The sequence below is a fragment of the Pseudophryne corroboree genome, chromosome 5 (assembly GCF_028390025.1).
Source record: "Pseudophryne corroboree isolate aPseCor3 chromosome 5, aPseCor3.hap2, whole genome shotgun sequence".
NCBI classification, from domain to species: domain Eukaryota; kingdom Metazoa; phylum Chordata; class Amphibia; order Anura; family Myobatrachidae; genus Pseudophryne; species Pseudophryne corroboree.
In genome coordinates, this window is record NC_086448.1 from 31,399,230 (window position 1) to 31,412,206 (window position 12,977).

Below are 12,977 nucleotides of genomic sequence, written 5' to 3' on the forward strand. Positions count from 1 at the left end.
AGCACAGAGCTCTGTAGGGGCAGGGAGCAGTGACTGGAGCGCAGAGCTCTGTAGGGGCAGGGAGCAGTGACTGGAGCACAGAGCTCTGTAGGGGCAGGGAGCAGTGACTGGAGCACAGAGCTCTGTAGGGGCAGGGAGTAGTGGCTGGAGCGCAGAGCTCTGTAGGGGCAGGGAGCAGTGGCTGGAGCGCAGAGCTCTGTAGGCGCAGGGAGCAGAGGCTGGAGCACAGAGCTCTGTAGGGGCAGGGAGCAGTGACTGGAGCGCAGAGCTCTGTGGGGGCAGGGAGCAGTGGCTGGAGCGCAGAGCTCTGTAGGGGCAGGGAGCAGTGGCTGGAGAACAGACCTCTGTAGGGGCAGGGAGCAGTGGCTGGAGCACAGAGCTCTGTAGGGGCAGGGAGCAGTGGCTGGAGCACAGAGCTCTGTAGGGGCAGGGAGCAGTGGCTGGAGCGCAGAGCTCTGTAGGGGCAGGGAGCAGTGACTGGAGCACAAAGCACTGTAGGGGAAGGGAGCAGTGACTGGAGCACAGAGGTCTGTAGGGGCAGGGAGCAGTGGCTGGAGCACAGAGCTCTGCAGGGGCAGGGAGAAGTGACTGGAGCGCAGAGCTCTGCAGAGGCAGGGAGCAGTGGCTGGAGCGCAGAGCTCTGTAGGGGCAGGGAGCAGTGGCTGGAGCGCAGAGCTCTGTAAGGGCAGGGAGCAGTGGCTGGAGCGCAGAGCTCTGTAGGCGCAGGGAGCAGTGGCTGGAGCGCAGAGCTCTGTAGGGGCAGGGAGCAGTGACTGGAGCGCAGAGCTCTGTGGGGGCAGGGAGCAGTGACTGGAGCGCAGAGCTCTGTGGGGGCTGGAGCGCAGAGCTCTGTAGGGGCAGGGAGCAGTGGCTGGAGCACAGAGCTCTGTAGGCGCAGGGAGCAGTGGCTGGAGCACAGAGCTCTGTAGGGGCAGGGAGCAGTGGCTGGAGCGCAGAGCTTTGTAGGGGCAGGGAGCAGTGGCTGGAGCGCAGAGCTCTGTAGGGGCAGGGAGCAGTGGCTGGAGCGCAGAGCTCTGTAGGGGCAGGGAGCTGTGGCTGGAGCGCAGAGCTCTGTAGGCGCAGGGAGCAGTGGCTGGAGCGCAGAGCTCTGTAGGGGCAGGGAGCAGTGGCTGGAGCGCAGAGCTCTGTAGGGGCAGGGAGCAGTGGCTGGAGCGCAGAGCTCTGTAGGGGCAGGGAGCAGTGGCTGGAGCGCAGAGCTCTGTAGGGGCAGGGAGCAGTGGCTGGAGCGCAGAGCTCTGTAGGCGCAGGGAGCAGTGGCTGGAGCACAGAGCTCTGTAGAGGCAGGGAGCAGTGGCTGGAGCACAGAGCTCTGTAGGGGCAGGGAGCAGTGATTGGAGCACAGAGCTCTGTAGGGGCAGGGAGCAGTGACTGGAGCACAGAGCTCTGTAGGGGCAGGGAGCAGTGGCTGGAGCACAGAGCTCTGTACAGGCAGGGAGCAGTGACTGGAGCACAGAGCTCTGTAGGGGCAGGGAGCAGTGACTGGAGCACAGAGCTCTGTAGGGGCAGGGAGCAGTGACTGGAGCACAGAGCTCTGTAGGGGCAGGGAGCAGAGGCTGGAGCAGAGCTCTGTAGGGGCAGGGAGCAGTGGCTGGAGCACAGAGCTCTGTAGAGGCAGGGAGCAGAGGCTGGAGCAGAGCTCTGTAGGGACAGGGAGCAGTGGCTGGAGCACAGAGCTCTGTAGGGGCAGGGAGCAGTGGCTGGAGCACAGAGCTCTGTAGGGGCAGGGAGCAGTGACTGGAGCACAGAGCTCTGTAAGGATGGAGAACAGCAACTGGATCACAGAAGGGGAAAATTATGCAAATGAACAGCACTGCAGGCAGCACATATGTAAATATAATGAGATGACGTTAAGCAGCGTTTACAATGTTTTCCCATGCCAATAAAGGTTACGTTTTTCTGTGTGTTCACCCTGAATTGGAGTGGGAGACATAGTGCATGAATGACTCAGCACAACACAAACACAAGGTACACAAAATATACATACATACCGACTCATTAGGTGAAATTAATTCTCTGTATAAATGTGCTACTTGAATTAGAATCCCATCATAAATGCTGAATTTAACGTCAGTGTGTATGTAGGAAAATTCTCCCAAATCTTAACTAATAGACATGAATAAAAGGTATCTCTAGGAGGGAACAAAGAGACTGGTTTCACTCACCGAACATCCAGACATCACTCGCAGAGGTAAAACGACGGAAGTTAATGGACTCTGGGGCCATCCATTTAATGGGCAGTTTACCTTTAGAAGCTGCCCAAATGGAAATGAGAGGAAATAGATTAGTGCCAGTGTGAGAAAATACCAGTAAGTGACAATGACACCTCATTCTACGCTAGTAACGTATACAAAGCAGCAGCAATAGACCATACACTCACAGACACTTCGGAGAAATGTAGCACAGTCCTTGCACAAAGAGACAATCACTGCTCTTGGTATAAACTGCTTCAAGAAGTAGTTTTGCTGGGTATCCTGTAGCTCTATAAAATTAGTCACATTTTGTCCTTTTGTAACACAAAATCCAACCTTCGTCACTGCAATTTTGTCTTAAATGCAATACTTAGTGCTCGGGCATATTTTTAATCCAGGGTCGATAATGACCACTGCAATAATTAAGGTATCTTCTGATTTTTGATAATTCAGTGAAGACTACAGTAAGGTCCTGGATGGAGAAAGCTATATCAAGGGAAATAACAGTATCATGATTAAAGTTGTGCGTGAAGGTTATATTAAAATCATTAGTATTTACGTCCGTGGTTCCCAATCTGTGGCCTTGGCACCCTGGGGTGCCACAAGGCTGGCCTCCTACCTCTATGATTGTCAGTTATAACGCAGTTTTATTTTATCACTGTTGTTTGCAATTGTAAACACAACGGAATTTGCTGCACTATATAAATAACTGTAAAATAATAAATAAATAAGGCTCTTGCAGGGGTGCCTCGGGTTGATGGTCCAGAACCAAATCAAATTATTTATGGTCAAAGTGATGGGCAAAACCAGTGCTAGTGGCTGCCAATCATAATATATCAATCAGAAGCACAACTGTATACCACCACATAACTGAACCTAAGGATGACATTAAGGAATATATTTTTTTACCAAATTTATCAATAAAGACTTTTATCTAAGGGGAGCAGTGATAAAAATGCTGATAATCATAAAAGATTGGGAGCCCCTAGTTGAAATGATTAATAAATAAAGTTCCAGATCATATTCGCCTATAAAATGGCAATAGAGGACCAGGTTATCTCTACATAGGCTGCTTCAGACAAACTGGTCTTCAAAGTGGTCCCTAAGGAGATTTGTGAAACTAGGCGCAAACCTGGTACCCATGGCTGTTCCCAGTGCTTGTAAATAAAAAGTGTCATTAAGTAAAAAATAATTGAGGGAATAAACATAATTGCATCCAGTAGAATGCCATGTCACCCTTCAGACAGATTTAGAGCTGATGAGAGAATGTTTAATGGCATCTACCCCCGTTATTATGAGGGATAAGGAATATCCACTCTTGTGTTCATTTCATGCCCAATGCGTATTGTAAGACATGGGTGAATTCAAATGAACATCTACAAAGTGGGATAAATCATCATTATACAATGCCCATGACATTTCTAAGACTGTGCGACTTGCGTAGAGGGGGGGGGGGGCCCCACCATCTTTAAATAAAAAAATATTCACAGTGGAAAACAAAAAATAAAACTGGTTTAGTTCTCCATAAGTGCCTGAACGCTTTACATTGATGTAACTTTCATACCTACATCTATTTCATGTCTATATCTTATATTCAGCAGTAGAAACAACTAAGTGCCTGCAATTAACCTGCACATTCCACTCCGCTGCCTTCCCTTCAGTGCTCATTAGAGAAACTTTGCATCCAGAATATGTTGGTACAATATAAATGTCAAAATATTATTATAAGGCAGGGATGTGAAACCTTTGGCCCTCCAGCCGTTGTTGAACTACATATCCCAGCATTCCCTACAGCAGTTTTAGCATGGCCAAATAGCAAAACTGTTGCAGGGCATGCTGGTATGTGTAGCTCAACAACAGCTGGAGGGCCAAAAGTTCCCCACCCCTGTTATAAGGGATGATGCAGAACCTACTGTAACTTATTACAAATGTCGGAAGTCACCTTGGATCATAAATAGGAGTTATTTCATTTCTAAAAAGCTTTGAGTTTAGTATCTGGACACCGGAGGAAGATTGGAACAGTTTATCACAAGCCATTACGTATAAGCATACTAGAAAGCGTTCAGAACGTTCCGGTGTTCCTTAGGTCACAGGATGCAGCGGTGACATGTATAACACACACACATTTACAGCAGGACATCCCGTGATGCGATTACTTCGACACGTGGTCTCCTTACCTTTATAGTAAGTACTGTCTTCCATATACCGTGAGAGCCCAAAATCTCCCAACTTCACACAGTCCGAAGAGGAGACCAATACGTTCCTAGCAGCAATATCCCTAGCAAATAAAGGATTATTTCAGTATAAATGTAACGACTGCACTTTCACGGCAATGAGATACAGACTTTATATCATAAAAAACACGACTGTTATCAGGTGGGGTGGGGGGTCTACGGCCTGACTCAACAAGACTACGCAGCTAATTGATGCGTTGCAAAGCAGTGTCTCCACCAATTAACAGATCGCATTTTATGATTGGTTCACTGAACACAATGGCGGCCAACACTACACACAGAGATTGGGTGCACCAAACAAACAAAACAGCACTATATTGGCGTTCCATACAGAGCGTAAAGATAAATAACCAGATTTAAAAGCCATTAAATGGGCCGTATTCTACTCCCATAAATGGGCCGTATTCTACTCCCAGGCATGATCGGTGCAATTGCGATCTCATTCCCAAAAGTTAATCTACACAGTAGTGTTAATTGAACTGCCCCATTTAAAACCAGCTTAAAAACCTACATGAAATGAAAACTAAACTGTCAAAACATGCGACTACTTCAGAATGGTAAAAATGTGCAACTCAGCTCAAAGTACAAAAAATACCCAGCAGGTGGCGATAGATATTTATGACTGTGCAAGCATAATTGGACAAATGTATCTCTCATACCTATGTACAAATCGTTTGCTCTCCAGGTAGGCGAGGGCTGTGCTGAGCTGGTAGGCGTAGAGGATTAGCGATGACAGATCCAGGTTGTATTTTCGGACTTGCAAAAACGACCGCAACTATAGACAAGAAGATGGGTAAGACATACAATAGAGAGGACCTTAGTGACAAATTATATTGTCCGATTGTTTTAGGAAAATGTATTTATTTAAAAGGAACACTTAAATGCCTACATGTTTATCCTGAAACCATGACCTGCTGGGGATACTTGAGGATTGAAGATGAAGACCACTGCTTTACATTTACCTGCACGGTTGTATTTTGGAATTCTGTTCTTGTCTGCAATGTACGCACAGATACGTACTTTATTTTATTTATTTTTTAACTGCTGCTTCAGTCGCGCCAAATTACCCTCTCTGCGCGCTTGGTGCCTAGCAACAAGGAATTGGCAAGCATTTTTTTTAAATCAAAATGTGCATCTTATTCGCATGAATAAAACAGGGAGCAACAGATCTGCATTGCCAGCACACACTGACCACTGGGCTGCCGCAGCTATTCCTCACACAGAGTTCTGCGCACGTAATGCTGATCAACGCACTGGACTCCGTTCCAAGGCGTAACACTTACCTCGCCCAGGGTACAAAGCTCCATGATTATCCAAACTGGGTTTTCTGTAATCACCCCAATTAGTTTCACAATATGCGGGTGGTCAAACTGGCGCATCGTTACTACGGAGAGAAGAACACAGAGCGTTCACTAATAACTACAATACAAATCGTTACTGGGTGAGAACGAGCCGCAGTATGTGAATTCACTAGTGAATTAGAATACAAAAATAAATAAAAAATCTAAAATCAAGATAAAAAAACTTAAGGGGAGAAAAGATGAACCTTAACATTTATTTCAAGTGGGTGGTCTTCAGTTTGCTGGCTGTCGGGATCCCGGTGCACAGTATACCGGAATCCCGGCCACCGGCATACCGACACCTTTTTTAACCCTCTTGGGGGTCCACGACCCACCTGGAGGGAGAATAGATGCGCCATGCCCACAGCGTGGCAAGCACAGTGAGCCTGCAAGGGGCTCATTTGCGCTCGCCCAGCTGTCGGTATGCCGGCGGTCGGGATTCCGGCGCCGGTATGCTGGCCGCCAGGAGCCCCGGCCGCCGGCATATCATACTACACCCGTTTCAAATATAAAACAAAACAAGTTATTTAAAAAATTCTATTCCCTGCCTATGTTAGATTGTGGTCCTTCATAACGTTTAGCGTGGCCGGTAGAGTGATTAACATTACTATGGCCTTGGATTGGATTCCACTGCGCTGTTCATGTAGATTGCGAGCGAGTAAGTCTTAAAATGAAAATACTGAGAAGTACATTTGTACAGTTTGCAATCGGAGTCATTTGGATTGAGGCCGAGATTTATCCAACCTTGGAAAGTGATAAATTGCATTGTTATAAAGTACCAGTCAATCAGCATCCGACTGTCACGTTACAGGCTGTGTTTGAAAAATAATTTAGGAGCCGATTGATTGGTACTTTATTTACATGCAATTTATCACTCTCCAAGGCTTGATAAATCTGGGCCTTAATCTGCAGAGAACAAACTGTAGTTAGAGCGCTTCTTCTATAGTAAATGTGGAGTAAGACTGCAGCCGCGTTTGTCGGGTGGTGGTGGATCCGCGTGGTGGGTGGTGGTGGATGGGTGGTGGTGGATCCGCGTGGTGCCCAGGACATCGTCTCGTATCGCAGACGCTGTGATTGGTAAAATCGGTTCCCATATGTAACTGGTGGTGGCGGATTTAACAGTGAGACTACACAAGGTGAAGCCGTGAGCGGTTTATCGAGTGTTTGGTGACCTATTGAAGTTCTTTAAAGGCAAATGAAACATAGTTGATGCTTGATAATTGTATGGGCACTACATGGCCGGTCACCCACCATTCTGTTACGGAGGTGGCAAATATGGATGTAGATTTCAGCTATAACCCTCCTCCCCATCCCACTCTGTGCCCAACTGGCTCTGAATGTTCTTTAACAGCTGGCGGGCAGCGGCACATTCTGCTAACCAGAGGGTAACAGCCTATTATTATCAGCCATAAGTCACGCAGCTGCAGACACTTATACTGGCGCGCACACGGTGGGGCGATAAATCAATGGCTAGTTAGTAAAAGCCCCGCCATGCGGACAGCTTGAGGAATGGAACGAGGAGACGCTGCGAACCCCACATTAATTACACATCCTAATTGCAGAGAGGCTCATTTATCAGAGCCTGCAGCATCCAGCACAAAACACTCTGCCCCAGCACCTCCTAATTACGTTCCCTGTTGCAGTAATCGGATTTCATGTACTATTAAATATCAATTAATTCAGCTCATGTTACTGTAATAAACGTGCGCCGGGTGCGCTGCGGAGAAGCCATGACTGCAGTTCGAGAAAGAAACACCTTCTGTTTTGACAACAGGATGAGTTGTTGGACCCTAGCGTCCAACTGCTGTGATCAACTGCTAGTAATCTCTATTATAATAGGAATGAGCACGTCCCTGTGGTTTACAATCAAAATCCCTGATACAATAAGTTCCATTTTTTTTGCAGCCGTAAAAACGCAGGTCCGGGAACTTATCTCAGATCCTATGTGTTTCCATCCGGTTCCTGTGTGTATTGTGTGTACAAAACGGGTGTGCATTGAATTGCCCGGAAAAAAAAACATCAGGCAAAACAGAAAATCACGGTAAAGTCAATTTTTTTTTGTGCCTGAAAATTCTTCAGGCTCAATTGAATTCCCCCCTAAGGCTGTTACAATATACTTATGTTGCCAAATGACATTTTGCAGTCATTCCCAACCTCAGTCCTCAAGGCACACACTTGTAGATAGTATCTGTAGATATATCTATAGCCTGGTCGGGCGGTGTGTTGTGCATACACACTGCCCGATCCGTTGTGACTGACGTCACGAACTGGGCAAGCATTTACAGGTGCCCGGCCCAGTTCAGCCATCAATCACCGCCGGCTGCTGCACGCCCGTACACACGCAACGATGCACCAATATGTATGTAGATATATTGGTCATCGTGTGTGCTACAGGGCCGGCGCGACAAATCGTTGGAACACACCGGCCGACGAGCCGGCGATATATCGGACGCTCAATGGAACGGCCAATATATATCGTCCAGTGTGTACCCAACATAACAGTGATATCCAGGTCTGAGCACAGATGGTTCAATAAAAATAACTTGAGATACGAATTAGGTCACCTGTGCTTAAATATGGTTATCCGTAAAACCTGGACTGTTAGTGTGCCTTAAGGACCATGGTTGGGGACCCCTGACAGAGGAATGAAATTAAACCGTATAAATGTAGCAAGTGATCCCACTGAGCTAGACAAGTGACACCAAATGACAGAGAGGGTACAACCAATGCTAAATACTCTGGATATTTAAAATTTTCCTGGATATTAACCCAAAGTCCTGGGACACTGCATAATTGGGGATGACTATAGTACAAATGTCAGCCGGTCACATGGACAAAGAACGGAAGATGGAGGAGCTGGGAGTAAGATCATAGGGGTTTGGCCCTTCCGTACACACGGGCTGACCCAGCTGCTGACCGGAGGGTCCATCGAGCGGGGTCATCAAACTGACGACACATAGGAGGGCAGAACCGGACGACCTGCCCAGTCCTCACTAGATCACTTCCTGGTGGAAAGCGCAGCCCATTACCACGGTCTGGATACGGCCGCGCACACAGACAGAGTGTGGTCGAGTTCGGACTCCATTTCCATCACACCCAATAATGATCATTTTATGGGATTATTTTTTGGCATCTACCAGGTCCTGCAATACTGGGACAATTCCCCAAGGATGGCTGCTCGGTGGCGGAACGTGGACAGCTCGCGGATTTGCAGATCAAGGAGTGGGAAAATAATCTCTGACGTCTCCAGTGTCCTCCTGGATGAGAGTGTTTGGGAATGTGGCTAGTATCAGTAACTAGTAACCGTCCACCATCACATCACGCTATACACAGAAACCTGCAGCGGTTCTAGGCTCCTTTATGCAGAAAATTAAAAAAAACCTTAACTGTCACAAATTCTTATTAAAAAAGGGAATAAACATGAGGATGCTATTTGTAATGTAAAGACGACTTACAGGCCTCCTGTAAGAATTTCTCCCGCACGCTGTCGGAGGTGCAGTTCTTACACGTTTTGATTGCGACCGCCATGGCTGGATTCTCCTGAGAAAACAGAAGGACCTTAGAAGACCTTTCCATGTATACGGCTACATATTACATATATTATACAGCTACTGGTCACTGGATGCGTCTGGCCGACGACCCACGGCGGACGGTGACGCCTAAGCAGGGAATGCAGGATAAATGCAGCCATGTTTTCGGGAGTCTATGTAAATATATGTATTCGTATAGATCTGGCTTTATAAATGTCATTTCTTACAGTGGACCAATACAAATCAATGAACGTTTTACGACCAGTTACTATACACATTTTCACATACAAATATCACAAGCTGCAATTTATGCCGCTAAGGATTCAGCTTCATACTAAAATCTCATGTAATGTAAGGGCGATGCAGAATTAGGGTGTGATGGGACAAAACCGCAAGGGGTGCTTTCCCCCAAATGTGGGTCATGCAGACCTAACAGACGTAAGCGAGAATACTCCTTTGTCAATGGGAATCTTTTGCAAATTGTACAGGGCAGGTGCAAGTACCCACTGATGGATAAACTGCATGGAGAGAGGGGTACGGAGCTGCATACGTGACAATAGTCGCATTTGTTACGTGCATGCACTTTTGAGCAGTGTGTGCGCAATTTATTTCCAACTCTGTATTAGAAACTTAACGGTTAAATGGCTGAATGATAAAGAGTGACAGCACTGCCTAATAACCCAATACCTACCGGGCTCATGTAAACTCCCTGGTGCACGTCTCCGAACTGCCCTTCCCCGATGCAACGCCCCAGCTCGATCCGGTCCCTCTGGATCTCATAGTCGCCGGCTGTTAAGATAAAAACCTAATTTACAGCATCCGTGAGAGAACGAGCGGACACAGCAGACATACAGAACTCCCACGCACAGACGGTATATATTACACCACGCAACACTTAAGAGAATCTGTGACATCCTCTCCTGCAAGTAACGCCGCCGAGACGGAGGAATTAGCATTTTACACGGCATCTATCACAAGCACTGCAGTCACAATAATATCACAGGATGGCTTACAGAGCAATTACTGAATGACAGGTGAATGTGACACCGCAGACGGAGATGGTGCTGAATTCTACACTGAAGGAAGGAAAAAGGCTGCAGTACAAGGAGGCACTGATGGTGGGGACAACGGACAGCTATGGCAATACCACAGGGGATTTAAATTCCCAATTAATAGGGAGAAGGGTACTGGAAAAGGACGGTGCTTGATAATCAGTGGATCTTCCAATAGCAGCATCACACATCTAGACTCAGTCATTGGCTGCGTAATCTGTATATGCCAAGGTGTAGACAGACAACTGGGTGTACTGACGCATAGTATACTAAGATTCTAAGGGGGTTATTAAAATTGTAAGACTTAAAGTACTAACCAATCAACTTCTAATTTACAATTTGCAGGCTGTACTTGTAAAATGACAGTTAGGAGCTGATGAGTTGCTCCTTTATCTCCCACAATCTTATCTTTTGCCAAGCATTGATAAATACCCCAGTAAATGTTTCATACAAAATTACTAGATACATTCAAAGATATACACAGGTCTGGAAACGTTACAGGAGTGTGACTGGCTGTAAAGCTAATAGTCATATAATTTACACGTCCAGCTAACGAGAGTACGTAATCTGCAGAAAATCTCAGTTCCCATCAAAGGGATTTTAGACAAACTTTGTAAATGCTAAAAAGACCTAATTTTATATTATGTTCCTCTTAATTCAGTATAGAAACATAGGTAAATATAAACTTTAGTCCGGTAACTTTTCCAGGCAGAATAAAAAAAATAAAAATAAAATAATAATCAACTGATACCAACTAAAAAAAATAAAAATGTGAACAGAACTTCATAGATAAACATAAAAATAATAAATAATTAAAATTCAGGCGGCACTACAAACACAGCAGGCAAAACCGGTTACCTTCGTCTAATCCATAGCTTTCTGAATGGCGTTTAGAGAGGGAACAGAAAATAAATGTCCTTTACACAAGGAAAAATGCACAAGATATAAAACAAGCATCCGTCAACACTGGGGGCTGATTATCAGTCGTGGCCTGTGAGACACGGAGTCAGTGCGGCCGGTTCTACCGTTAGCATAGAGCTTAATGCAGGAATGTATCATATAAGGGGATGTAGAGGAAACAATACATGACGTATTGTACTACAGGAGAAGGACACTGCGACGGAGTGTTACGCAGAGTTTTTGGCCAGGCACTAGTTTTGCAGCGAACAGAAGTCTGGCTACAAAATCTCAGCATTCTGCATTTGCTGTGCTACAGAATACATTATCTATGGCACAGAATTATAATTCATGTGATGGAACGTACAACCTGCAGCACGGAGGGCATCGTCTGCGGCACAAAACGCACCGCCTGCAGCACAGAACTTTTAGTATTTTCTATGAGTAGATACTGTGATGGTCAATTCTGCTGTGTGGTGTGGTTGGGCCGACACTTTTGGCCTGTTTATTTCGGACAGGGCCACGTATCGGGCTTCAGGGTGGAGGACAGTACTTACTGGAAGGCATGGTGTAAGTATCCTCTTCATCTATAATCTCTGCATAGTCATCGGTTTCTGCCAATAGAAAACCAGCGCGATGGTCAGTGACTCAAACAGACAGTATAAAAGCACAAACACCAGACAACAGGGAAAACACCCAGGAGAGACAGTGTGAAGACTCGGAGATTATTACCCATACAGGATACTGATTAACCAGAAATATTGATTAGTCAATGACGCTTATCATTGCTTGCTCAGAATATAATACTAGCCTACTGTGTTACGCTCCGAATCACTGCGAGATCTTTATGGGGAGGAGATGAACGGTGGGAACATTGATATAAGACCGAATGAGTCCAACATATTTGCCATTATAAATGTCTTATGTCTTGGAATGCCAATTTCTGATATGTGCGCACTCAAAAAAACATAGGAAAAATAATTGCGGTACACAAGACGTTCTACATAATGAATCCATGCTGGGAAATGGACAGGTATAATTAACAGTCGTGTTATATACTATATAGAGAGCAAGGAGAGCCGCTAATGACTAATGTTAGCAGAGCAAGGGCAGCCGCTACATCACACACACATGTATATGGAAGGGTGCGGTGTGTAACCACTACAACTAATGAGAGGGAAGGAGCTTCTCAGAGCAGGCAGGGTGAGACTGGCCGCCTGGAAGACTTGCTATGCAGAGTTGCTTTCTTCAGTCATCTTGATGGAAGTCACAAGCAGGCTTATGGCCCCGCATCTCAGTAGAGACTGCAATGTGGCTGTTTGGCCTGTGCCATATGCCGTTAGGATGTGGCTCTGAAGACGCAGGAACTTGATATGTGGCATCATACAGCTCAACCATACGTGTCTGGGGCGGCACATTACATGTGATATATGCAGCAAGCATGTACTAGAGACCTCTGCTCCATCCTCAGCACAGTGCTGGACCCGGGGTAGCCTACTGTTACGTGTGACAGGCAAGCAGCTTTGTGCCCTAGGGTTACCCGGAGCAGACCCCTGTGTTAGCATGTGTGTGCGGACGTGTGATAGGAGGGCACAGTGCTGAACACACCCATTATGTATTACACAGATTCATTAGACACAGTTAGTGAGACAGAACAACAGAAGAAAACGAGTAAGGCGCAGGTTATTACCGTCCCCACTAAACTCCTCTGCGG

At 46.3% G+C, this 12,977-nt stretch overlaps 1 protein-coding gene across 10 annotated transcripts in view; it reads right to left on the reverse strand.

The window, feature by feature from the left end:
• PTK2 (protein tyrosine kinase 2) overlaps positions 1-12,977 on the reverse strand; it is a 449,027-nt gene that overhangs the window by 75,047 nt on the left and 361,003 nt on the right. For 5 of the 10 annotated variants that reach the window (XM_063921189.1, XM_063921188.1, XM_063921184.1 and 2 more), the window contains 8 exons: positions 11,821-11,877; positions 11,225-11,245; positions 10,006-10,103; positions 9,240-9,324; positions 5,728-5,828; positions 5,104-5,219; positions 4,388-4,488; positions 2,184-2,273 (listed from right to left, as the gene is read on the reverse strand). In XM_063921189.1, coding sequence (XP_063777259.1) covers positions 2,184-2,273; positions 4,388-4,488; positions 5,104-5,219; positions 5,728-5,828; positions 9,240-9,324; positions 10,006-10,103; positions 11,225-11,245; positions 11,821-11,877 — 669 coding nt within the window. Of the gene's footprint in view, positions 1-2,183; positions 2,274-4,387; positions 4,489-5,103; positions 5,220-5,727; positions 5,829-9,239; positions 9,325-10,005; positions 10,104-11,224; positions 11,246-11,820; positions 11,878-12,953; positions 12,972-12,977 lie in introns of all 10 variants that reach the window. The other 5 variants (XM_063921182.1, XM_063921187.1, XM_063921183.1 and 2 more) reach the window with 4 other exon arrangements.